Genomic DNA, 27,500 nt, shown 5'->3' with positions numbered 1-27,500 from the left:
CCTCTTCCTCCTCTTCTTCTCTCCTTTATCATGTCTTCTTTAACGCCTCTCTTCTACATCTCATAGGACTCAATGATCTTTCTCACCTCTCCTCCTTCTTCTCTTCCTTTCCTCCTGTTTCTCTGTCTCTCTTTCCCTTTCTCCCATTCTCCTCTTCCCGTTTTCTCTCTCACACTCTTGCTTCCCTCTCTTCCTGTCTCTCTCCTCCTCTTTCTCTCTCTCCCATCAACATCCCATTTTCCTTTCCCCTTCTCTCGTTCTCTCTTTCACACTCCCTTCTTCTTCCTGTCCTCTCTACCTCCTCTCATTTATCACCTTTCCTCTTTCTCCCATCCTCTTTCCTCTCCCCTTCCTTCTCTTTCTCTTTTTGCATATGTTACCTTCTTTCCTTACCTCTCCTCTCTCGTCCCTTCCCTCCTCCTCCTCCTCTCTCTCCCCTCCTGCATTTCTCAGTGGTTCATGGCGACCAGGCGAAGCACAGTATGAGGCTTCAGTCGATTCGAAACACTCCTGCTCGAACTCAACAGGTCCCGAAGCATTGGGAAGGGGAAGGAAGGGGAGGAAAGGGAAGTGAGGGGAATGGTTGAGGAGGAATGTAGGGAATTTTTTAGGATAAGGAGGGGAAGGGAAGAGAGAGGGGAGGGGACGGGGTAAGGGGAAGAAGGGGAGTAGGAGAAGAGGGGAAGGGCAGGAATGGAGGGGAGGAAGGGGGTTGTACTGTGTGTGTGTGTGTGTGTGTGTGTGTGTGTGTGTTTGGGTATTGTTAGTGTTTTGTCTCTGGTGGAATTCTTTTTGGTAGGGGAGGAAGAGGAAGAGGAAGAGGAGGAGAAAGAGGAGGAGGAGGAGGAGGAGGAAGGGGAGCAACAAAGTTTATAATTGTGTAAACTGTGGAGGATTCAGATACACAAAATCCTCCTCCTCCTCCTCCTCCTCCTCTTCCTCCTCCTCCTCTTCCTCCTCCTCCTCCTCTTCCTTTATTTTTCCTCTTGTCTTCCTCTTCCTCTCCCCGGTCGATGTTTGTTTCCTTCTAATTTGTTAACTTCCTCTTAACGAAAGCATTGAGAGAGAGAGAGAGAGAGAGAGAGAGAGAGAGAGAGGAATATATTTTTCGAGTCCGCTCTAATACCCTACACACACACACACACACACACACACACAGGGGCGGCTAGACTCCTGTGGGCGGCGGGGGCGTACACGGCGGCGGGGCGGCGGGGCGGGTCGGAGGAGGAGGAGGAGGAGGAGGAGGAAGACCAGGAGGAGGAGGACGATCAATGTTGTGAGGCCAGTCCACCACCACCACCACCATCACCACTACCACCACCACCACTTCTGCTTCTCTCCCTTCACCTCCAGCAGTCTGTTTCGTGTCCTTCTCCGGTGCAGTGGTGTTGATGGTGGTGGTGGTGGTGATGGTGGTGTTGTTGCCCCCCAGTACGCCTTTCTCCCCCCCCCCCACCCACCCCCTCACGTTCGCTCCCCCGTTCGCGTTAGTCTCCCCTGTGTGTGTGCGTGTGTGCGTGGTTCCATGTGCGTGTGTGTGCGTGTCTGTGGTGGTTAGGAATTCCCGCCTCTGGATGTGTGGTGGTGATAGTGGTGGTGGTGGTGGTGATGAAAGTGGTGGTGGTGGTGGAGGTGGTGGAGGTGAACGTAAAAGGACACCATCATGCACCGTTCCTCATGACGTTTATTGATTGCCGCAACACACACACACACACACACACACACACACACACACACACACACACACACACACACGAGAGAGAGAGAGAGAGAGAGAGCGTTGCAGTGCCTCCCCACCCTGGCACTGAACAGCAAGCACGCAAACACACACACACAAACGCACACACAAACACACTGACCCTCCTCGTTCTACCCGATCCTGAGGTGCTAAATAGGTGCTGGTGTGACAGTGGAAAGCTGAGGTGGTTATGTGGATGGGTGGTAACAGTGGGTGGTAACAGAGGGTGGAAACAGTGGGTGGAACGCGTGCCGGTTAGCGGGTGGGCGGCGGGGTGTCGGGTGGGCGGGTAGCCGAGGGAGGCGAAGCGTTTTGTTGACACTCTACCCCGGCTGGCACTGCGTAAGACCTTGACTCCGTGTCCTCGGCCTTCAAGCGTGGAGGACGAGACTCAGGGCCCAGGTGGCGTGCTGTCCCTTCCTCCTGTGTGTGCTAGTGAGGGCAGGGAGCCGCGCGCGTGTGTGTATGTACCAGACACAATTGCCGGCCGTGAAGTTTGGAAAGTGCCAGACAGCAGACAGACCCCGAGTGTACGGAACAAAGAAAGTGGCACCCAGGCCATACTTCCAGTGCCGGGACGCTGCCATCTTGCAGGACACGCTGAAAACAGGTGCAGAGGCCTCAGGTGCCAGTGAAGTGTTGTCATATGTGCCTGGGACCAATGGCAGAAGGCGGACTGTGATGGTGTGCCAAGCGGGGAGCGGAGGGCGTGTCCCGCTGACGAAAGGGCTTGTGGTCGATATTTCAGGTTCACCTTCAGACCCGTGACGCCCATCTGGAAGGGAGAGGCGGAGGAGGCGCAGAAGGAGTGAGCGTGTAGAGTAGGGAGTGTGCGGAGGGACAGAGAGAGGAAAGAAGAAGTGCATGGAGGAGAATGTGACTTCGAGCGCGACTTCGAGTGTGACTTCGAGTACTGCAAGGATCGGAGGGGTGTCGGCGGTGGGTCTTGCGCGCGTGGTGTCGGGGCGGGAGTGACGACGAGGAGGATGACCCGACGACCCACAGAGCCCGACGAAGAGGACCCGCTGTCGCTGTGACCACGAACTCCCGCCCGGCGTTGTTGTTGTTGTTGGCCGCCACGTTCTTGTTCTCGTTGTTGCTGTCGCTGGTGTCTTCGTCGCTGCCGCCGCCGCTTAGCATAACAAGCCTATGACATCAGCCATGAACTTTCTCCCAGAGTAAGTTTGTTTTGGGTGCATAGAAAGTTAGTGTTTTTTTTGGGGGGGGCAGAGTTGTTGTTTTTGTTGTTGTTTTCTTACCTCTTGTTTCTGAGCGGTTCAAACTTTTGTTCTTGTTGTTGTTTTTTCTTGAATGTTGTTTTTGTTGAGAGGGTTTATCCACGCTGTTTATTTATCCTTGTTTGTGTGTTTGTTTTCCACTGCAGATTATGTATTACCAAAACAGAAAACCATACCAGTGATTCGTTTGATAATTTAATTCTCTCCACACATTTTCTCACAACACCAACAGCAACAACAACAAAAAAAAAAAAGCAAAAAAAAACAAAAACACAAACATGGCAAACTAAGAGTACCAACGTTTATTTCTGTCCATGCTGCATTGTTTTCCCCTGTGAGGAGGAGGAGGAGGAGGAGGAGGAGGAGGAGGAAAAACAAGAGGTCTCAGCTTTAAAGTGTTGCCCAGCTCCCAGGGTAACAGGGTACAGTGTTGCATGTGTTGCGTTGAAAGACTTTATACAGCAACACCACGCTGACTCATTACCTTACCTGCCGATGGGGTGGTGGTGTTGCCCAGGTGAAGGGGGAGGGGGGGGAGGTAAGGGGTCATGGGAGGGGGGAGGGATGAAAGGAAGGAAGGGAAGAAACGGAGGGAAAAAGTAGAGGAAGAAAAGGAATAAAAAGAAACGAAGGGAAGGAAAGAGAAGGGAAGAAAAGAATGGAAGAAGAGGAGGAAGGGAAGATGGGTTACCGATAGACAAAAAAAAAACCTCTTTACAACCGATAGATAATTACATTTCCTGGGTGAGGGGTCAGGGGGTGGTGGTGAGGGGGGGGAGGGGGGGAAGTAAGGGGTCAGAGGGGGGTAGGTCTGCAGCTTCTTGGGGTAGGTCATGAGTGTAATGGCTTGGTGCTTGCCCCCCCCCCCCCACTGACCCATTCTGACCCCTGTGACTCACCATTGATCTTGCAGTGGCTTAGGTTGACCCTCCCCCCCTCCCCCCCTTTAGATGGAGTTTGTTTACTTACTTATTTATTTATTCGGTATTTGGTATTGATTGGCTTTTTTTTTTTTTTTTTTTTTTTTTTTTTTAATTCCTGGTTGATTGTTATTGATTTTCTTCTATTTTATCTTTGTTTTGTTGTTTGTCAATTTTTATTTATTTATTTATTTATTTTTCAGGGGGATTTTTTTTTTCTCATTATTTTTTTCTTCTCTAGTGTCTCCTGATTTCCTTTTGTTGTTGTTGTTGTTGTTGTTGTTGTTATCCCATGAAGTGAAAGTGTTAAGTTAAGCAAGACCAGTGTTTGTGTAAGAAGGAGGTGTACTGTATCCCTGTTCACACACACACACACACACACACACACACACACACATACACACACACACACACATACTGCTACTAAAGAAAGAAAAAGAAAGAAAGGGAAAAAAAAGTACCTATTTGTAAAAGGACTAAAATATACATGACAAATAGTTCAAAGGAGAGAAAAACAGACAAAACAAAAACAAAAACAAATCAAAACACATGAAAACCAATCACTCAAAAAGAAAGAAAAGAAAAACTCTGAAAACCACCTGGAGAGGCATGGCTGTGTTTAAAGAGGTCTGTCTGTGTGTGCTGACTCATAGCTCTCCCTTACCCACCCTTACCCTTCCCCTGACTCACCCTCTGACATTTTGACCGACTCTTTAAACAGTTGACTAGTTTTTCTTCTAATTTTCTTTTTTTCTCTTCTTTTGTCTTCTTTGTCTTCTTCATTTTCTTCTTTGTCTTCATCTTCTTTATCTTTTTCTTCTTCTTCATCTTCTGCTTCCTCCTCCTTTTCTTTTTCTTCTTCTTCTTCTTCTTCTTCTTTGTCTTTTTCTGCTTCCTCTTCTTTTTCTTTTTCTTCATCATCTTCTTTGTCTTCTGCTTCCTCCTTTTCTTTTTATTTTCTTCTTTGTCTTCTGCTTCCTCCTTTTTCTTCTTCTTCATCTTCTTTATCTTCTTCTGCTTCCTTTTCTTCTTTTTCTTCTTCATCTTCTTCTGCTTCCTATTATTATTATTATTATTATTATTTGCTTAAAGTCCACTTCTTCCTTTATAGTGAACTGTTAACAAGACATAATATTGTAACAGGGAAGGATTTATAGTAATGGGATTTGATAAGACAAATGCAGATATAATAAATACATAGGCAAAGATTGTTATTAAGTCTCCACGTATTCATATATTTGTTAGACTCACACTATTACGATACGGACCACATGTTTTCCTCCTTCCCATGAACAGCGTGTGGAGCGAGTCTTCATTTATTTACGATGCAGACCACTTGTTTTCCTCCTTCCCATGAATAGCGTGTGGAGCGAGTCTTCACTTATTTACGATACAGACCACTTGTTTCCCTCCTTCCCATGAATAGCGTGTGGAGCGAGTCTTCATTTATTTACGATACAGACCACTTGTTTTCCTCCTTCCCATGAACAGTATTGAGTGCGAGTCTTCATTTATATAGCGCGTCCATCCATGTTTTTACTACAAGCAATCTCCTCACTAGACAAGTAGACAAGACAAGGGCTCACAGAGAGAACCAAGGTCATTCCCCTGTAAAACCATCTCACAATGTTATGGTTTGAGGGTCCGATACTAGTCCATGACCTTGGCAAGATATAACATTGTGGCTGGGGCTGTGTGGGCTGTCCGGTAAGGGTGATGAGGCAGTGGAAGGCTAACTTAAAGGGGGCTGCTTTACCATGTGGCTTTGTATGATTAGGTTAGGTTAGGTTAGATTAGGTTAGATTAGATTAGGTTAGGTTAGGTTAGGTTAGATTAGATAAGGTTTGGTTAGATTAGGTTAGGTTAGGTTAGATTAGGTCAGGTTAGATTAGGTTAGGTTAGATTAGGTTAGGTTAGATTAGGTTTGGTTAGATTAGGTTAGGTTAGGTTAGGTTAGGTTTGTTTTTAAGGATGATAGACTATACATATGGAGGATATAATGGTAAGTTGTTGTTGGTGTGAGTGAGCTGAGGGCTATGTTAAAGGGGGGTGACCATGTGCATTTGTGTGATTAGGTTAGGTTAGTTATTAGAGATGATAGACTATAAATATGGAGGATATAATATTAAGTCATAGTTAGTTTAAAGGAGCTGAGGGCTATGATAAAGGGGTTGACTATGATGCATTTGTGTGGTTGAATTTGATACATAGACCATACATACAATAGCCAAAACAATATATAGCTCCAGTTTGTTACCACAGCAAACAAAAAACAAATAACAAAAGAGTATAAGCAAGAAACTGAAGAAAAAGCAAAGACATAGATCAGGAAACTCCAGAGGAAAATAATGAAAAGAAATGAGACAAAATTATAACCCGGTAGCAGCGACAAGCCAAATTTGTGGCTTTACCGTGTACCAGCGACAGGCCAAATTTGTGCCATGATATAAACCCCCCCAAAAATAGATGATGCATAAACTGATCACAAATGCGTTGATATATCTTATGAAATGGTTTGTGTGAGTGATGATTTTTTTCTCATTTTTCTCGCTTAGAGGGACCTTTAACCTGGTAGCAGCGATGGGCCAAATTTGTGGCTTTACTGTGTACGTACCAATGACGGGCCAAATTTTTGCCATGATATAATCCCCCCCAAAAATAGATGATACATAAACTGATCACTAATGCGTTGATATATATTATGAAATGGTTTGTGTGAGTGATGATTTTTTCTCATTTTTCTCGCTTAGAGGGAAGGGCCTTTAAGAAACATGATCCCCGCAGCTACCGGGTTAAAAACGGTATGTCCCGTCATATCATACAGCACCTTCATCTAACTACTTATTCCTCACCCACTTACTCTTTATTCCTTGCCCTCGTACTCTTTATTCCTTGTCTACTTACTCTATTCCTTACCCACTTGCTTGTTCCATGCACACATCTTTTCTTTTTCCTCATCCAACATTTCACACACTCGGCTTATACATTGGACGTGAGGTAAATTTTGGTTCCAGGAATACTTGTTGCTTATTTATGGCAAAGAATCTGTGTTTGTCCCGATTCTCTTCAGTAGAAAATAACTTGGTGGAGGTTGATGCACATTTAGTGGGGCATATTTGCATAATAGATATCTAAGTTGTTTTGGTATGTCAGACTTTAGTGGATTATGACCAAGGAAGGTGATTTAGTAGATAGCAGGTCATATATTTTTGCCTTGACCAGTGTATCCCAATGGTTTATTTTTCTACTGGGTCATTTTTTGCTCTGGCTACTGTGTCGTAATACTTTCTTTTTTTTCTAAGGGCAAACATGATAGAAAACTTGCAACCAAACTTAACCCGGTAGCAGCGGGGATCATGTTTCTTAATGGTCCCTCTAAGCGAGAAAAATGAGAAAAAATCGTCACTCACACAAACCATTTCATAAAATATATCAAAGCATTTGTGATCAGTTTATGTAGCATCGATTTTGGGGGGTTTATATCATGGCACAAATTTGGCCCGTCGCTGCTACCGGGTTAAGAAGAAGAGGAAGAAGAAGAAGACTTATGTTGATTGTCCTTCCCTGCCACCTGCCGCTATCTTATTCCATCCCACCTTGTTCTCATGTCTCTCAATCTCCTCATATGTTATACTGATGTTGTTTAATCCCGTTCAATATTTTTTCATTTCAGCACATAGACCAAGATGACAGAGGTGCCGAGATGTTTAAGATTACGGGCTATAAAATCACTCTTACTAACTTGATTCCTCCTCTTCCGCAGTATAAAGAAGCGTGTGAAGAAAGGAGGGGGGAGCCGCACCCTACCATCAGCCGGGGGGACGCCCACGAGGGGGGTGGACAGCCCTGGAGGGGTGCGCGGCAGTACGCCCATCGACCCCTCGGAGGCCATCGGCTGGGCGGTGGTCAAGTATAATTACCAGGCGCAGCAGATGGATGAGCTGTCCCTGGTGAAAGGTGGGTGGATGTGTCACAGTGGTGGTGTGGGGGAAAGTGTGGCGCAGTAGGAAGAGTTTGACCAGCGCTGCTAAGCTCAACACAGATACAGGGAAGGAGGGAGAATGGTAGGGAAGGGAAGGGAAGGAAAAGAAAGGAAAGGAAGGGAAGGGAAAGGAAAGGAAGGGAAGGGAAAGGAAAGGAAAGGAAAGGAAAAGAAAGGAAAGGAAAGGAAAGGAAAGGGAAGGGAAGGGAAGGGAAAGGAAAGGAAAGGAAAGGGAGAAAAAACGCATAGATTAGAGCAGAAATATACTCACACAAAGAGACACAGAGAAGCAAGCAGGATAAGACTCACTACTAAGGCCCCTTCCCACAGGCACTCGAGTCCTCATCCTGGAGAAGAGCAACGATGGGTGGTGGCGGGGTCACTACAACAACCTGGTGGGATGGTTCCCCTCCAACTACACCACGGAGGAGCCGGCGGAGGAGGACCACACCTACACCATGGCCGAGAATGTGCTGGACGTGGTGGTGGCGCTCTACTCCTTCACGGCACAGAACGAACACGAGTTGTCATTCACCAAGGGGGAGCGCATGGAGGTGCTGGACCGGCCGCCCTCGGACCCGGAGTGGTACAGGGCCAGGAACACGCAGGGACAGGTACGGACGGAGGGAACAGGAGGGTATAGCCTTTACTTGTTGGTATTTTGTTTTCTTTCTTTTGTTTTACTTGGGGCTGGAGTGTTATAGGGACAGGTATGGACTGGAAGATATTGTCTTTACTTGTTTTTTTGTTTGTTGTTTTGACGTGGTGGTATTGCTTTTATTGTTTTATAGTAAGAAGGCAAATACAGTAGTCAAATACATTGGCCTCTAATTGTTTGTTTGTTTGTGTCTGGTAGAAATACAGGAACAGATAAGGATGGGTGGACTTGGTGGGCATTTCTTTTCTGTTTTCATTGCTTAAAAAATCAAGTAAATTTTTGTTATCGTTCATTCCTTATATACAAAGACAACCTGCCAGCCTCTTGCAGACTCCTTGCGCTCTTTTCTTCTTTAGTAACCCGACATGTCACCCTCAGGTCGGGCTCATCCCAAAGAACTACGTGCAGGAGCTCCATGAGGTGGTGGACGCTCGCACCCCCAGGTCCCGGGAGCCCTCACAGACCCGGCAGCTTCCCCCGCCCGGCCCCAGCAACAGTGCACACCCCCCGGCCACCAATGGGGGCGCCCACAACGCTGAGACGCACTTGGCACAGGTCTGTCAACTCCCAGGACCTACTGCTGCTACTTCTTGTTTAGTTGTAGCTTCTAATTGGAACCTAGTCTGTCTTAGTATGCTTGTCACAGATTGGACAGCAGCTTTTTTTAGGCAACATTCTGCTCATCAATAAAAACTAACCTCTCTAATTCTATTCCCTGTAGCTCACTTTGCCTTCTTTCTTTTTTTCTAAATCCTTCCTATTCTCGGCCCGGCCTCTGCGTGTGTCGAAATAACGAGAAAAATAATCAAAGAAGGTATTGCCCCCCCTTGAATTGATTGAACCCAGCGTGCCGGAGGCGGAGAGCCAGAGTCAGAGTCGGGTAAAAGAGGTACCCCACTGGCTAAGTGGGTTATGGGAGGCTCGTTCATCAGGCCGTCACCGCACTACAACTTATGTTACAAAATATTTACTTTATTTCTTCATCATTGAACAGTAGAATAATAATGGACAACTTACTAAGGCAATAAAGATCAAGATAATAAATAAGTCAGTCTTAATAGACAAATTTAAACTATACCAAGAAGACAGTTTACTAGTGATAATAGAGGTCAGGGCAGTGAACTAACTAACTAAACTAAACTTGGGGATAGCCAGTTGATGTTACGCTCCCAACTATTTACTGTTCCTGCCGTTTTTCCTGCTAATACCTAAACTAATCTTGAGTGTAGACGGTTGATGATATGCTTTATTCCCTCTACTGTTTATTCCTACTAACTCAACGAATCACTCCCACGGCTGCCAGGGTATGCAGGGGATGAACATCAACGCGGCAGCCCCCACCCCGCCCGCCCCGGCCATGTCCGTGGGTAACGTCTCGCAGGACAAAGGCCACTTCACCACCCGGGACTGGTACTACGGCCCCATCACGCGCGCCCAGTGTGACGACATCCTCAACCAGCGTGGCCATGATGGGGACTTCCTCATCAGGGACTCGGAAACAAATGTAAGAACGAGCAATGTATTTTATTTATTGTTATGTATAATTTCCGTATATTTAATTAGTTGTTTTTCCGTTCGTTTTATTTTTACAGTAAAGGAAGCAGTTCAAGGGCAAAAAAAAGGAAACTAATGAAAAAAAGCCCGCTACTCATTTTTTTGTTTATCTTTGTATTGTCAGTTATTTTTTTAGCCTACCTCTCTGTCCCTCCACTTCCGTAATCTTGTATATTGTTCTGTCTTGTGTCTTTCTCCTTCTGTCTCATTGCTTTCACTTTCATTTTCTCTCTCTTGGCATCTCAGGTGTATAATTTGCACATTAACCCGACTTCTCCCCTCATCGCAGGTTGGTGACTTCAGCGTGTCCTTGAAAGCCGCTGGGCGTAACAAGCACTTCCGAGTCCACGTGGAGAACGGCCTGTACTGCATTGGCCAGCGGAAATTCCAAAACCTGGACCAGCTTGTCGACCACTACCAGCGTTCACCTATCTACACCAGCCAGAAGGGGGAGAAGCTCTACCTGATCCGGCCGTTGCCCAAGCCATAAATACACTTTCTAGCGTCTTAGTAATGCCGTAAGAAGTAAACAAGTTGTCCCCCTCTCGCCCTACGCCCCAAACAAACAGTGCCGGAAAGATATCAATAGCCTCCGCCCTCGCCTCGACCGCCGTTTTACATGAACAGCGATAACCCCACCACAACAAGGACTAAGGAGTTACATGCATCTGTTTACTGTTTTCATCGGTAACAGAAACAGGAGCTAAAACCTGACCTCTGTACTGAGTGTGGGTCCATCGAGGGGGGCACACGGCGGTGGGTCTGTTTGCCGCGATGTTCCCGGCTCAAGACGATGACCTCCTGGCGTCCTCACCCACCCAGCCATTAGTTCTTCCTTGATCGTACTAAAAAATAAAATACTGTGAATCTATTTTATCTTGTCAAGGCATTGGATAGATTGTAATTTTATATTCATCACATGCATTACTAGTATAACGTAAATCCCTAAAACGCCCCGTCTCACCCTGCCCTTCAAGCCCCCGCCCCACCCCCCCCGTTCGCCATGTAACCAGTGACGGAAGCAGCTGTTTGTCGGCTGCTGCGTAACCACAATGCTCGGGGTGACAGGACGAAGGACGCTTTGTCGTGTCACTCTATCAATCTTAACAGGACAGTGATGATGAAGAAGAGAAACCCAAGGCAACTACTATGTAAGAAAGCTGTGGAAACTATAAGGACTTTCATACTTAATGCTCTGTGTGTAGCTGTAGCGAGTAATACGACATACGTACGTACATACAATCCGAGTCGTGCTGTCCTCCCTACTGGAACGACTGACCACTTTCGTTCGTCACGTCGCCGCTCGGCCTTCGGTGGATTGCAGTCTTGTCGGTGTGCTTGGAATTCTGTGCTGTCGGTCTTGTGCTAAAGGGTCATCGCCACACCACCATATAGGGCAGCTTGGTCTCTCCTGGTCCAGTGGTCTCGTGTCAAAGGAATGGACGCAACTCCGGACTTTTTCATCGCGAGTCGGAACTTTTTTTGTGGGCGAGCGTCGGAGATCTGTACTACACGAAGACTGTAAACGTTGGAGTCTACGGTGTTGCAATAGAGGAGAGGTTCTTGTCAGCATAGATGTTTGTTGTCCTGTTGGTGGATGTTTTCTTGAGAGCGTATAACCTTTGTGAGCGAGCGAGAGTGAGCGAGTGAGAGAGAGAGATGATGCTTCTTTTTTGAAAAACCCCGCGAACGTATGTGTGTGCGTGTGTTTGTCTGCGATTTCCACGAGCAGTGATAACCCCGCTGTAACCAAACAGGACTGAGGAATTACATGCATCTGTTTACTGTTTTTATTGATAACAGAAACATGAGGCAAAACGTATTTACTGTACTGAGTGAATTATCTGTTTCAAGCACTCAGGGTGGAGCAATCGTCAGCAGCAGGAAAGACTCAGACCCACAGACAGACATGACACAGACACACGAGAGGTAAGAAGGAGAGGAAGGAAAAAGGAAGAGAAAAGAAGAAAAAGAGGGGAAGACAGTGAATTAAAAAAGTAAAAAAGAAGGGATGAAAAGAAGAAAAATGAGAGGAAGGAGAAAAGGAAAGGAAGGAAAGAAGAAAAGACAAGAAAAAGAGTTAAAGGAGAGAAAGAAAATGGTTTAGAAAAGTAAGATAAAGGAAGGAAGGCAAAAAGAAAAGGAGATAAAAAAGAGTAAAATACAGGAAGAAAATGGATCAAAAAGAAAGAAAGAAGGAAAGCAAAGAGGAAAGAAGGAACAAAGAAAAAGGAGGAAAGAAGAAGAAGAAGAAGGAGGTAGCTAGTGGAAGAAGGAGAAGGAAGAAAGGAGGAGGAAGTGGAAGAAGAAGATGGTAGCTAGTGGAAGAAGGAGAAGGAAGAAAGGAGGAGGAAGTGGAAGAAGAAGATGGTAGCTAGTGGAAGAAGGAGAAGGAAGAAAGGAGGAGGAAGTGGAAGCAGAAGATGGTAGCTAGTGGAAGAAGGAGAAGGAAGTGGAAGAAGATGGTAGCTAGTGGAAGAAGGAGAAGGAAGTGGAAGAAGAAGATGGTAGCTAGTGGAAGAAGGAGAAGGAGGAAACGATGATATTAAAAAGAAGACAGACTCACACTAACAGTATTAACCCAGCACTGAGGCAGCCGACTATCACTCCTGCTGCTGATGATGATTCTATGTCACCACCGAGATGCTTCAGCCCTTAAAAAGTCTTAGGTGGGAAGGTGTGCGTATGTGCGTATGTGTATTGCCTCTAAGTGTACAGAACCAATCATATCGTCTATTGGTTGGTCACTTTCCCTATACTTGTTTTTTTTCTTCTCCCATTTTTCAACTCCTATTTTTTTACATATATATTTTTTTCACCGGTGGATATGCTCACTCTTCTCCGAGGTTTCATCACGTTCGCATGACAACAAGGAAAGACTATTATGATATTGTATTTTTAAGCGTATAATGCACACTGACGATTCTTGGTTGGTGGGTAGGCGTGAGTGTGTGTCCGTGTGCGCGTGTGTGTGTGTGTGTCCATCTGTTTGTCTGTCCCTCGTGTAAGGTGTCTTGGGAGCGAGAGAATGTGTTTATTTTCTCTGAGGCGACTGGAGAAATAACTTAGCTGGTATATGTATGAGAAAAAGATGGTGTTTCTCAATTTTGTACACGGCAGGTTTTTTATGAATTAGCTTTTAGTCCCAATAATGCTTCTTACTCCTACTAGTCAGTATAGCCTCAAAGACGTGTCACATTAATAGCTATCATCGCAGCTTTTCTCCCTCAGTTGGTATCTAAAAGTATATAGAAAGTGTATAATATATCCAAGAAAATAAACCTTTAGTCATGTTTGAGAGTTGCAAGAGAGCTGGAAGCCTTCTATTTTCTTCTTTTTTTTGCAGATATTTAACCTTTTGTTTACGTACTGTTAGCTTTGTTGCATCACGCATGCCTTTAAAAGTGTCTGATGATTTTTTCCGTACCCTTAAGTTCGCATTTTGTTAAATTATATACTTCGTGTGCCCAGTGATTGTGGTGAAGACGTATGATTGACAACACCCATGATTTGAAGGAACTCTGATTTTTTGGCTCATCGTTCATTTTTTGTCTCTTTTGGGAGTTGCTTTTCATATTCTCCTCTTTTTGCCGCACAAGAATCTCACGCTGAATGTTTCCTTGAGGTGGTGTGGAAGCGTTAGCCTGTGAGTGCTGTGTGCTTGGTAAGTGCTAGTCATAAGTGTGACCACCAATATGGAATTCAGCGCCGTGCTATTAAGCAGCCCAGACAGAGCGTCAGTCAGGTTCCAGCCTTTCACACACTTTCATTGTTATTGCAACGATATTGTGTAGCCTGCCACTGTTAGTCCCTGCTTTCCCCCATAACCAAAGATTGTCCAGTTCGGATCTTCCTGAAGGTGTGCTTGAAACTGTAGGGCTGTCGCCTCGCCCCACCACCCCCGGCGGATGGTCGGGGCCTGGGCGACGCAAGGCTCTGTTGCTGCCGTTCATACTGGTCGAGAGTTAAACGAAAACCTGTCCCTCCCCTCCGGTCCCTCTGGTTCGTGTACGCCGCCGCCGGCCACCCAGTCTAAAACATTTCTTGTATTGGTGCTCCTCCTTCCAAAAAACTCCTTGGCGCTCAAATTGCCCCCCCGAGGGATTAAGGCACTCCCTCGCGTAGTTGTGAACCAGAGGCAAGGTCTGGATAGATTTTGAGATAATACTCCTCTTTGTATGATAACACTGTTGATATGCAGTAACCATTTCCAGTTCCCTTCCCTCCCATCCCTGCCCAGCCCATCCCACGCCCCAACAGTACATGTCTGTGCTTCAAGTGTCACGCCGCCTCTGCCGCCCCTTCCCCCTCGGCTCCTTTTTATACCTCCGGCCGGGCCTCTGTCGACTGGGTGAATGACTGGATGTTTTGGTAGCTCTGTGAGGCGCGCGAGGCCAGTGCACAAGGATCACGCCCGCCGGTGCAAGGGGGCGGCGGAGGCGGTGTTGCTCCCCAGTATGAAATTAAGTCACAAAGTCGGATTAATTTGGCGGCTAGTTAATAGTGGACTGAGTAGTTCATGATGGACTGTCCAGGGAAAGACTTGGAGATGCTCAGTGTTGCCACTCATTTATACTTTTATGTTTGTACAAAATGTAACTACCTTAAAATTTTTACAAAATATCTGGTTTGTCAATGTCCCTGTGGATGTTTACTCCTTTTGTGGTTGTACTTCTTTACCGACAGACACCAAGCACGAACATCGCATACTTTTAAAGGAATAAATGCATTAGGTGGTAAAGTAGAATTGATGAGAGTAAGGTGAGAATGGAAAAGAAAAAATGCAGAGGGAAAGAATGGATTAGAAAAGATAAATAGGAGGGAAATCATAATCATCATCATTTCGATTACCATCCGTTTTCACTCTTCCTGAGCGGTTGGACGCTTTATGGCTCTCCTCCATTCTACTGTCTTCTGCCTGATGCTCATCCAATCCCATCAATGCCAAGTCTTCCCGTATACACCTTCCCTCTCCACGTGTTCCTAGGTCTACCAACTGGTCTCCTTCCTTCTACCTCTAATCTCTCCACAACTCCCAGCACTGTATCCTCCCCAGCTCTCTTCCATCGGAGTCTTTCCATTCTGAGCACTGTTTCCAGGTCCTCTACTAAAACTCCCAGCACTGTATCCTCCCCTGCTCTCTTTACATGTCCAAACCATCGGAGTCTTTCCCTTCTGAGCATTGTTTCCAGGTCGTCTACTAAAACTCCCAGCACTGTATCCTCCCCTGTTCTCTTTACATGTCCAAACCATCAGAGTCTTTCCCTTCTGAGCACTGTTTCCAGGTCCTCTACTAAAACTCCCAGCACTGTATCCTCCCCTGCTCTCTTTACATGTCCAAACCATCGGAGTCTTTCCCTTCTGAGCACTGTTTCCAGGTCCTCTACTAAAACTCCCAGCACTGTATCCTCCCCTGCTCTCTTTACATGTCCAAACCATCGGAGTCTTTCCCTTCTGAGCATTGTTTCCAGGTCCTCTACTCCACATCTGTTAGCCACATCTGAGGAAAAATGGTTCTGGAAATATGTAAAGGTGAAAATTGATATCCAGGAAAGAAGAATAAGTCAGGATGTTAAGGAGAAAGTGTATAAAGCAAAATAATGTAGATTCGCGGGGAAAGTGTAGAAGAGAATCATTCAACAAATAGAGTGAGGCTGTATTTGAAAATCATCGTGTTTTGCCCGTAGAGTTTCGTGGAGAAAAATCGATGGGGTACTAGAGAATTTTTCAGTCCAGTCTCTTGGCGGCGGAGACGATACAGAACGCCCAACCTCGAGGAAGCTGATTTAGTAAGAGAGGAGATGTGAAGTTTCCAGTTGAGATTCTGAGCTAAGGATAGACCGAGGATATTTTTTCTCATGAGGATTTTCCACATTCCTGGTGCAGAAGCCTTATCGAACTGTCACACTCGGCTCGTAAAACTACCCGCATGGAAATACAAACAACCTATTCAGAATCCCTATTAACTATGGGTGTGTGAGTCCTGGAAAGCGATGCCAGTATGTTAAGAAAATAAATCCAAGGAGCGAAACAAAAACTAAAAATGATGGTTCGAGTTTATAAGGTGTTGTGTCCTTCTTGTAGTCAATATTATGATGTATTGATGGAAGTGTCTTTATAATAGTATTCCAGTCATATTGGAGGAGTTAAAGAAGTTAAAGAAGAAATTAAACTTGCGAAACTGACTTAAAACGGAGAGGTTGACGTTACTAAGCAGCTTTGCCATCTCATATCACCTATTTCTAAAGGTCAAAGAGGAGATAATTCAGGTTCTAATGAGTGTTTTTTTAGGCTCAGGGTACAGAGGAAGGATGAAACTGCCACCAGGGTCATAAAACTACCCCTGGAAATGCCCACAACTCCTACGAAAGCCTTGTCAAATATGTGTTCTCGGGCGGCGAAATAGATCGATCTTCATCCTTGATCTTCCTCTCTCACTTTCCACTTTCTTTCGCCTCCTCCTCCTTCTCCTCCTCTTCTTCGTCTACTCTATTATCAAAACGGTTCAATTTCCTCAATGGGCCCTGCAGGTAGCTAACTATCCGGTGCAGTTCCTTCTACGAGTCTGCTTTACCTGTGTTTAGAGGTTTCCCCGTGTTTACCGCTGCCGCCTAACACTTCTTCTTCTTCTTCTTTTGACCTGTAACGCTTTGTATCGCTTCTTAGGTCCTCCTCCTCTCGTTCCTCCCTTCTTCTTATTCACACACCTTCCTTTTCAGTATTATGTTATTTTCTAACCTGAAATAAAGCCACTTATATTCACTTATTCAGACGTTTGTGCCCTTAAATTTTTTCCCAGCACTGCGCGAGGAACACTTTTGCCAACTTTAGGGGCCATTCTTCTTTCTGTTTCCTTTTCACCCCATACAGCCCCACGTTCTGACCCCCCCCCACCCCCACCCCCTCACCCCGCAGCCAAAACACCATTACATACCAGGCCTAGGCAGCGAGGGTGGGAATCTATTTGAGTCAACACTGGAATTAATATCTTACGTATAAGCATCTGTTTCTGTGGAATGTGCATAACTGTCATTACATTTTTTTTACGGGCCTCTAGCGCTGGTAGGGTCTTGTGAGGGGACTTGGTAGACGGACCCAGTGCAATAGTGCCGCGGTCGGATTTTATTTATAGTGACTGTCGTGATGAAAACTGACCCCCAAAGGAAAAGAAAAAATAGATAAAACCCCGAAAAAGGAAAAACACTGCCCCTTCAAAAAAATGAAATATGATTCTTGTTGCGATGTGGTGGTCGATGCTATTGTTTTATTGGTTCCCAGGAAGAGGAGGAAGAGGAAGAAGAAGAAGAGGAGGAGGAGGAGGAGAAGGAAAGTGACGAGTAAAAAATTAAGGAGGATCAAGTATGAAGATCTATATGGCAACCTCTTTTCCGTTTTAAGTAAGTTTCGCAAGTTGAATTTCTTCTTTTACTTATTCAACTTCTCCTTGTCTTCTTCGTCTTCCTTCCTCCTTCTCCTTCTCTTTTTCTTCTCTTCCTTCTACTGCTTTCCCTTAATCTCTCTCTCTCTCTCTCTCTCTCTCTCTCTCTCTCTCTCTCTCTCTCTCTCTCTCTCTCTCTCTCTCTCTCTCTCTCTCTCTCTCTCTCTCTCTCACCTTCTTCTCCTCTTACTCCATTAATACAACATAATATTGACTACGAGAAGGAGGAGACAACGCCTTATAAATTCAAACCAGCATCTTCAGCTTGTTTCGCTTCTTGGATTTATTTTCTTAACAAATTAGTCAGTGTCTTCTTAAATCTCCTCTCTTTCCTCTTCCCTCCAGTCTGATTGATCTTCCTCCTCATCCTTCGCCTTTTTCCTCCCTCCATCCCTTCCCTCCATTCTTTCCTCCACTAAGTCTCATTAGCCGAGAGAAGCGGGAGAAATCGGAGACTCTCTGAGAGAGAGAGAGAGAGAGAGAGAGAGAGAGAGAAGGGAGGGTCTCTCTCTCTCTCTCTCTCTAGTAGTAGAAGTAGTAGTAGTAGTAGTAGTAGTAGTAGTAGTAGTAGTAGTAGTAGTAATAGTAGTAGTAGTAGTAGTAGTAGTAATAGTAGTAGGCTAGTTATAAAGACTTGCTTAAAATATATATAAAGTTTTCATTATATTCAGACACAATAAATTAGACTGCAACGCATATGCAGGGAGAGAAAATAATGGAACGGGGCCTTTACTTTTAGAGGAGAAGCTGTGTTGTTATAAAAAAAGTAATAAAAAGAGGAGAAGGAGGAAGAAGAAGAGGAGGAGGAGGAGGAGGGAGGAGGAGGGAAGCATAAGGAAATGAAAGAAGAGAAAGAAAATACTATCTGGTTATGACACACACACACACACACATCAGTTTTTTCTTTATTTTTTCTTTTTTTTCTTTATTTTGGGGCAGTTTTATTTTTTTTGAGAATTTCTAACCATATTTTTTTTCTTCTCTTCCCTTTCTCTGTCTCCTTTATTACACACACACACACACACACACACACACACACACACACACACACACACACACACACACACACACACACAAGGGAAGGTTAAATGTCACGTGCTTTCGCTTTTAAATAGTTAATTAGGGCAAACAATTATCTAAGGACGTTTGTTTACTTATGCCTTTGAGGTTGTTTACTTTGCACCTTCCTCTTAATTACCTGCTGGCCTGTGTGTGTGTGTGTGTGTGTGTGTGTGTGTGTGTGTAAAACAGGAGACAGACAAAGGGAAGAGAAAAAAAACATGGTCAGAAATTTAAAAAAAAAATGCCCCCCAAAAATAAAGAAAAAGGAAAAAAATAAAAAAAATAACACGACTCCCCCCTCGAAAAAAAGAAAAACTGACCCCCCCAAAAAAAATATACCACCTCAAACATAAAAAATAAATAAGTAAATAAATAATAAAAAGAAAACAAACTCCTTCAAAACAACAACAACAAAAAGACCCCCCCCCTCCCCCCCCTCCCGAAAAAAAAGGATGCGTGGCGGTGCTCTTGTGTTCCCAAAGGTTAATTAAAGTGAGGTGACCTTTTTCATTTTTTTCCTCTTTTTCCTCTTTTTCCTTTTTCATTTCAGCGGGACGAGTTTCTTTTTTTTTTTTAATATTTGTCCGTCAGACCACGCCATGAAAGCTCTAAAACACACACACACACACACACACACACACACACACACACACACACACACACACACACACACACACACACACACACACACAGAGCTTTCCATCTTTCTATCTATCTATCTATCATCTCAATCTATGTATCTATCTCTTTCTATTCAGTTATCTATTTTTATTCGTAACTTTTTATCTATTTCTCTATCTATCTATCTATCCCGTTATTTGTCTATCTGTCTCTTCTCCTATCTATCTATCCATCTACCTACCTATCTATATCTATCTATCTATCTATCTATCTACATCTTACGATCCAGTCCCATTCATTAATTGAGAACCGGATGTTGGTTGTACTCTCCTCTCTTCCTCTTCCTCTTCTTGCGTCCGCCTTGTCTACCCCCTCCCCCTGCACCCCTCTCCCCTTCCTCCCCCAATCCTACCCTTGCCACTTCCTTATTCTTCCTATTCTTATTATTATTATTATCCTATTCTTATCTATCTATTTCTCTATCTATTTCCTGTTCTGTATCTAATATTTCGACTTCTTAATTTCCTTCATCCTCCATTTACTCTTCTTCCCTCTCTTCCTTCCTTTCTTTCTTCCTTTTTTTTTCCGTCTTTTCTTATTTTCTACATACCTTCCTCTCTTCTTATCTTCTTTTGTTTCTTTCGTTTTCACCTTTTCCTCCTTCCTTCCTTCCTTCCTTCCTTCCTTCTTATCTCTTTCATTCCTTTCCTTTCTCCTTTCTTTTCCTTTCCTTTCTTTGCTTTCCTTCCTTCCTTCTTATCTCTTCCTTTCCCCTCCTTTCCTTTCCTTTCCTTCCTTCCTTCTTATCTCTTCCTTTCCCCTTCGTTTCCTTTCCTTTCTTTGCTTTCCTTCCTCCCTTCATTTGTTTCTTCCTCCTCCTCCTCCCCTTCACCGCCCCCCCCTCCCAGCACACGCCAGGTAACAATGTCGGTCTGCACAGGTCTGCCAGGTGACTCGAACACCTGTCCAAGGTTATAAGTGAACCATCCACCACCTGCTTTCACAGTACCTCCTCCTCCTCGTCCTCCTGGCCTCCCTCCTCCTCGTCTCCCTCCTCCTCCTTCTCCTCTTTCATTCATGGCCTTATTCCGTGTTTTATCTATAGTTTCGATGCGTTTTAGTGATTGAATGGTTTGTTTTGATTAAGTATTTCGTTATGAGTAAATTTTTCTTCACCCTCTTTCTCTAGCACATAAAAGAAGTACCTCCCTTTCTCTTTCATTCATGGCTTAAGTTCGTGTTTTTAGCTTTAATTTCATGGCTTTTACGGTTTAAATAGCATGTTTTTGAGCTACTACTGTGATATAAGTGCATTTTCCGCCATCTCGTACACTCGTATGGCTTAAATGGAGGTAGGAATATAGGCTTTGTGAGTTTACCTGAGCGGGTCCTTAATATAGGTTAGTCTACGTGGTAATTCCCCGTTTTCCTCCCCGGCGTGAAGACTTCCACCGTCTCAAGAGATGGCGCTAACGCAAGAAACATTTTTAAATCGCCTGTACCGCCCAAAACACACATTCAGAACACAAACCAAAAGCATAAAAATAAACTAGAAGACTCCAAGCATATTTTCCTATCCCTACATCCACGTTTCAACGCCAAAATAAGGGCGGAAAACGAGGTCAAAGAAGGTGAAGTGAAATCCTAGACTGGCAACTCCCCGCGCGGACACATTTGAAGCGTCAGTGTCTAGTGAGAGTGCACAGGGGGAGGTCGTGTCGCCGCGTCCTCCGCCACTATTACCCACTCGCCGTGCCCACCTGCGCCCACCTGGATTAATTATGACCTTCCCGGCGCGGCGCTGACCCTAGATACACAGGTGGGTCACATGCCCCCCTGTGTCACCCGGGGGAGGCGTTAATTGTCTTGTATGAGTCTTGTTTTGGTCGGGTTTTGGCGGGCACGGTCTCTCTCTCTCTCTCTCTCTCTCTCTCTCTCTCTCTCTCTCTCTCTCTCTCTCTCTCTCTCTCTCTCTCTCTCTCTTTTATATTGTCTGTTTTTGTTTTTCTCTCTCTCTCTCTCTCTCTCTCTCTCTCTCTCTCTCTCTCTCTCTCTATCTATATATATTTTTTTTTCTAGATTTTTTTGTATCTCTCTCTCTCTCTCTCTCTCTCTCTCTCTCTCTCTCTCTCTCTCTCTCTCTCTCTCTCTCTCTCTCTCTCTCTCGTTATTATATCATTTCTCTTATATTATTTCTCTCTCTCTCTCTCTCTCTCTCTCTCTCTCTCTCTCTCTCTCTCTCTCTCTCTCTCTCTCTCTCATTATATTATTGTTTTATTTTCGTTTTTTTCACATGTAAAAAAAAACTTCCTATCTTTCTATTCTTCCTTTCTTTCTTCCTTTTCTTTCTTCTTTCCTTCTTTCCTTCTTTTCTTCTTTCCTTCTGTCTCCTACTTTCTTCCTTCTTCCTTCCCTTCTTTCTTTTCTTCGCTTCCTTCTTTCTGTGTGTGTGTGTGTGTGTGTGTGTGTGTGTGAAGGGGGGAGGAGAGGGGGTAGGGTGATGGAGGAAGCAGGAAATGTAATTATCTATCGGTTGTAAAAGAGTTTTTGTCTATCGGTAACCCGTCTGCCCTTCCTCCTCTTCTTCCTTTCCTCCTTCCTTTCTTTTCTATTCTTCCCTTTCTCTCTTTTTATTTGCCTTTTCTTCCTTGTCGTTTATTCCCTTCCTTCTTCATTCTTTCCTTCTGTCTCCTTCCCTTTCTCCTCTCTCCTCCCTTCTTTTCACTCCTTTCTTTCCTTCCTACCTTCTCGTTCTTTACTTTCTCCTTTTCCTCATCCTTTCCTTTTTTATTTCTTTTCCATTTTCTTTCCGTTCTTTCTTTTCTTCTGTCCCTATTTTACCTCATTCGTTTCTTCCCTTCTTTTCTCTTATTCCTTTGTGTCTCTTTTTTCTTCCGTTCTTCATTTGGTTTATAAAATTCTGCACTATTCGTTTTCCTTTGTTTTCTTTCATTATTCATCTATGTAACTGTCTATTCGTCTATCTGTATATATAACCGTCGTCATTACATAGCCTTTTCTGTTTCTCTTAATCAGTTTTCCTTTTATTTCTTTTATTATTTATCTATGTCTCTCTCTATTCGTCTATCTCTCTCTTTATAACTGTCATTACATAGCCTATTCTGTTTCACTTAATCAGTTTTCCTTTTATTTCTTCTATTATTTATCTATGTATCTCTCTATTCGTCTATCTCTCTATATAACTCATTACATAGCCTATTCTGTTTCACTTTATCAGATTTCCTTTGTTTTCTTTCATTATGTATCTATGTATATGTCTATTCGTGTCTATATACTAACGGTCATGATATATTAGTCTTTTCTATTTTACTTGGTCAGTTTTTTCCTTGATTTAGTTCTCTTTTGTTGTTTTCCTCTTTCCTCTTTCATATTCCTAGCCTCCAATTTCATTTTAGCCTAGTTGTTTCTATCTTCTTTCTTTTTTTCTTTCTCCTTTTCCAACCACAATATTTCTCCATAGCCTACTACCAAACTGCTTCCCTCCCTGTCTTTCCTTTTCTTTTGCTCTCCTTTTTTTCCTTTCTCGCTCTCGTAGTAAAGTGGAGAGTTTACTAATGCTTCTTTGTAATTAACTCCACACTGTTTCACTTTATTATTTGACGTAAAGGAAAGAAAAAGATAGAAAAAGAAGTGTGTGTGTGTGTGTGTGTGTGTGTGTGTGTGTGTGTGTGTGTGTGTACCCTAATCTTTACACCCTAGCAATATTTAGTCTTGCAGCTTAAGTGTTTGCTACCTAAACTATACAACACAAACTAATTACCTTACCTGTTTTCGCCTTCCCTTCCCTTCCCTCTCCTTCCCTTCGCTTTCCTTCCTTTCCCTTCCCTTCCCTCTCCTTCCCTTCACTTTCCTTCGCTTCCTTTCCTTTACCTTCCCTTTCATTCCCTTCCCTTCCCTTCCCTTTCATTCCCTTCGCTACCCGGCACAGAGTTACACCTTACCTAACCTTACCTTACCTTACCATACCTTACCTTACATTACCATACCTCACCTTACCTTACCTTACTTCACCTGTCTTGCCTTTCCTACCTTGCTTCCCATCTCTTTCCTTCTTTTTCCTGCTCCTCTTCCTCCTTCCTCTTTTTCTCTTCTTTCTTTTCATTCTCTTCTTCGTTGTGTCTATCATTTTACCTTCCTTACCTTGCCTTTCCCTACCTTACCTTTCCTTACCTTACCCTACCTACCCACTTACTGTCTGACCCAGTTGTCTTTGTCGTAAGGTAATGAATCATAGTATTGACTCACATCCTGTCATGTCTACTACTACTACTACTACTGCTACTACTACTACTACTACTACTACTACTACTACTACTACTACTACTGCTACTACTAAGGGAAGCAAAAGAAAGAAAGAAGAAAATAATAAGGAAAAGAAAGAAGAATTTACAACACTGCTATCCACTCTACTACTACTACTACTACTACTACTACTACTACTACTACTATCCTACTTAACCAAGAAAATATTGCAAAAGAAAGTCGATGAAAAGGATTAGTTTACATCATAATGACTCACCTCACCACTACTACTACTACTATTACTACTATTACTACTACTACTACTTCTGCTACTACTACTACTACTACTACTACTACTACTACTACTACTACTACTACTACTTTGAAACCGGTTTGCTCACATTTAAAATTACAATCTGATCTAATTCCTTCCTCCTCCTCCTCCTCCTCGTCCTCTTCCTCTTCCTCCTCCTTATCTTGTACTAGCTTGACTCCTCCTTTGTACTGTGAGTTGATATACATTGTTACCAGCGATGGAGGAGGAGGAGGAAGAAGAGGAGGAGGAGGAGGAGGAGGTTAAGTGAGGAGACATATGGTAACCTAATCTTCTTGCCTCTACGAAAGACGAAGACCTCTGAAGATTATTATTATTATTATTATTATTATTATTATTATTATTATTATTATTATTATTATGTAGAGTAGATGTGTGGAAACGTGTCTGTCTGTCTGTGTGTCTGCCCCTCTCTCTCTCTCTCTCTCTCTCTCTCTCTCTCTCTCTCTTCTTGAATATAATGTCAGATATCTTCAATTTCCTCTTTTTTGTCTTTTCTTCCTTCTCATTTTCCTCTTGATGTTGGTTCTTATATACTTTTCCTCCTCTTCTTCCTCCTCCTCCTCCTCCTCCTTTCTTTCATCACTATCATCGTCGTCATTGTTATACTTGCTGCATTATCTAAACCATCTCTTTTGTTATGGGTGAGTGAGCTTGTTTTTCTTGTTTTTCTTGTTTTCTTTTTATTTTGTTCTATTTTGTTGTTTTCTCTTGATTGTCTTCCTTTTCTTGTTCTTGTTCTTGTTATTCTTTTTCTTCTCTTATTTCGTTCTACTTTTCACTTTTCTGATTATCTTCTTCTTCTTCTTCTTCTTCTTTTTCTTCATCATCATCATCTCTTCTCCTCCTCCTCCTCCTCCTTCCTCTTCTCTTCATCAACATCAACATCATCATCATCATCATCATCATCATCATCATCATCATCATCATCACTATTATTCTCAGTAACAAACAAACAAAGAAATTAACAAACAAACAAACAAACAAACATTCCTCGCCCCAATGTTTCTCACGCACCACAAGGACGTCACACACACACACACACACACACACACACACACACACAATCAGAGAGAGAGAGAGAGAGAGAGAGAGAGACCAAAGATAGTACGAGTGACCTTTCTTTCATAGTTTTGAGCCATCACTTTCTCTCTCTCTCTCTCTCTCTCTCTCTCTCTCTCTCTCTCTCTCTCTCTCTCTCTCTCTCTCTTACAACACATCCACTCCAACTCACACCCCTTCCAGAGAGAGAGAGAGAGAGAGGTTTGAATTGCTTGGGGAATGACCTGTCCTCGGAGGTAATGTTGTGGAGGTAATGGAGGGGAAAAGGGGAGGAAGAAAGTGGTAAGTGGAGGAGGAGGAGGGGGAAGAAGAGGAGGAGGAGGAGGATTGAGTTAGGAATGGAAGAGTGAGTTTAAGTATTTGGGGAGTGTGGTGGGGAGGAAGGGGAAGAGGGGGAGGAGGATTGAGTAAGGATGGAAGAGTGAGTTTGAGTGTTTGGGGAGGAGTAGGAGGAGGAGGAAGAGAAGAAGAGGGAGGAGATATGAATGAAAGCACTTGAATGAAACCCAAAATAATAACAGTAGTAGTAGAAGTAGTAGTAGTAGTAGTAGTAGTAGTAGTAGTAGTAGTAGTAGTTGTAGCAGTAGTAGTAGTAATAATAATAATAATAATAATAATAATAATAATAATAATAATAATAATAATAATGAAAACAATAGTAGTAGTAGTAGTTATAATAATAATAATAATAGTACTAATAATAATGAAAGCAATAGTAGTAGTAGTAGTTGTAATAATAATAATAATAATAATAATAATAATAATAATAATAATAATAATATCATCTCAAGGTCGGTCAGTCTCCACATATCCGGTTTTTCTTGCTTTATTAAACAGGTTGGCATTTTATTTTTTCCCTTTTTATTTTTTCCTGTTTTTTGTCTTCGTTTTTTCCACCTTTTTATTATTTTCCGGTTTCTCTTTTTTTTTTTTCCCTCTTTCGTTGCTGAAGAATGCTGGGGAGGAGGGACACACACACACACACACACACACACACACACACACACACACACACTCTCTCTCTCTCTCTCTCTCTCTCTCTCTCTCTCTCTCTCTAATAATGTTAATGTTACTATTCTTTTTCTTTCTTTTTTTTCTTTTCTTCCTCCCTCCCTCCCTCTCTCTTTCCTCCCACCGGTGAAGGTCAAGAGAGAGAGAGAGAGAGAGAGAGAACATGTTACCTCCTTCACCTCTTCGCTCTCTTACCTCTCCCTCCCTCCCTTCCTCTCCCTCCCTCACTCTCTCCCACCCCTCCCACTCTACCCCCCCTAATTCCTCCTCCTCACCCTTCCCTCCATGTTCTTTCTCCACTTTGCTCTCTTACCCACTTATTTGTAACCGTTTCCTCCTTCCTTCTTTCCTCCGTTTCCTCCCTCCCTTCCTCCCTCTTTCTCTCTCTTTCGTTCCTCCATCCTTCCTTCTTTTCCTCCTCTTCTGTTTCCTCTTTGTTCTTGTTTCTTTCTTTCTTCTATTCTTGTGTTTTTTCCCTCCTTTCCTTTCTCTGTTTATTTTTTTCCCCTTTCTTTCGATCTGTTTTATTGTTCCCCTTTCCTTCTTCCTTTTTCTTTTCCTCCCCTTCACTCTTCCTCTTTCCTGTCTAATCTTCATCCTTACTTCCTCCCATTTCTTTCCTTCCCTCAACTCTTCCTTTCACCCTTTCCCTTCCCTTTCATTCCCTCCTTTGCTTGTTCTTTTCCACCTCTTCCTTTCTTCATCTTTCATTTCCTCTCTGCTTGTTCTCCTTTCCTATCCTACCCCGCTATTCTCGTTTCTACATTCCTACCTGTTTTTCTTTTTCCTCCCTTCTCATTTTTTTTCGTCTCTCTCTCCCCTCCCTCTCCTGCTCGCTCTTCCTTCCACAGTCACACCCTCTCCACCTCTCCCTCCACCTCTCCCTCACCTGTCCTCTACCTTTACCTGGGCGAGTTGGTGGAAGGAAGGTGAGGAGCGTGGGAAACAGAGCCCAGCACCCACCACACACACCTGCCTGCTATGCTTCCTTACCTGTTCAAGAAAATGGGTGTTATTTTTTAAGGGGTGTCTCGTTTGTGTTTATTTTTTTTTGAGAGGTTGAATTTTTTGTGGGATTATTTTTTAGTTTTTTTTTGTGTTTTTTGTGATTTTTTTTCTTGTGGTTTTCTTAGTTTTGTTTTCTTCTTCGTCCTATTGTTCTTCTTATTCTTTTTCTTCTTCTTCTTCTTCTTTCTCCTCCTCTTCCTCCTCCTCCTCCTCCAAACACTCCTACTTCTTACCATATATTTTTTCTTATATGCATTTTTTATCTTTATTTATTTCTTTACTTTATTTCTTTAGCTTTTATTAATAACGAGTACAAAGAGCCACCTTCCCCACTCCCTCCCCCCTTCCCTCTTATTTACATAAACAGGTAAGTCATTTTTAGCAGGTGAAGTAAAAATAACAACAACAACAAGAAAAACAACAGGTGTGTGTGTACGAAAGGTGTTGCTAAGGTCATAAATACATGTGTGTGTGTGTGTGTGTGTGTGTGTGTGTGTGTGTGTGTGATGACATTTTTCTGCGGAGTCACCGAGAGAGAGAGAGAGAGAGAGAGAGAGGCAAATTGCTCCCATGAACTTCCTTTTGGTACTGAGCCGAAGTAGTTTGTGTAC

General features: G+C 43.5%; 2 protein-coding genes across 18 annotated transcripts in view; both read left to right on the top strand.

The window, feature by feature from the left end:
* LOC127003518 (cytoplasmic protein NCK2-like) overlaps positions 1-14,713 on the top strand; it is a 40,799-nt gene extending 26,086 nt beyond the window's left edge. For 4 of the 15 annotated variants that reach the window (XM_050870343.1, XM_050870342.1, XM_050870339.1 and 1 more), the window contains 5 exons: positions 7,660-7,853; positions 8,209-8,492; positions 8,915-9,091; positions 9,840-10,040; positions 10,380-14,713. In XM_050870343.1, the coding sequence (XP_050726300.1) occupies positions 7,660-7,853; positions 8,209-8,492; positions 8,915-9,091; positions 9,840-10,040; positions 10,380-10,580 (1,057 nt within the window). In that variant the 3' untranslated portion in view covers positions 10,581-14,713. Of the gene's footprint in view, positions 1-1,380; positions 1,432-2,486; positions 2,917-7,659; positions 7,854-8,208; positions 8,493-8,914; positions 9,092-9,839; positions 10,041-10,379 lie in introns of those variants that run through there. The other 11 variants (XR_007757121.1, XM_050870344.1, XR_007757119.1 and 8 more) reach the window with 11 other exon arrangements.
* A 6,182-nt stretch (positions 14,714-20,895) lies between these two features.
* The window catches only part of LOC127003517 (GTPase-activating protein CdGAPr-like), a 247,603-nt gene continuing 240,998 nt past the window's right edge, over positions 20,896-27,500 (top strand). For 2 of the 3 annotated variants that reach the window (XM_050870327.1, XM_050870326.1), the window contains exon 1: positions 20,896-21,030. The gene's annotated coding sequence lies outside the window, so the exon portion shown is untranslated. The remainder of the gene's footprint in view (positions 21,031-27,500) is intronic. The other variant, XM_050870328.1, reaches the window with a different exon arrangement.

The sequence above is a fragment of the Eriocheir sinensis genome, chromosome 25 (assembly GCF_024679095.1).
Source record: "Eriocheir sinensis breed Jianghai 21 chromosome 25, ASM2467909v1, whole genome shotgun sequence".
Classification (NCBI taxonomy): domain Eukaryota; kingdom Metazoa; phylum Arthropoda; class Malacostraca; order Decapoda; family Varunidae; genus Eriocheir; species Eriocheir sinensis.
The sequence above is the reverse complement of the archived record's forward strand: the minus strand, read 5'-3'. Positions and strand labels throughout refer to the sequence as shown.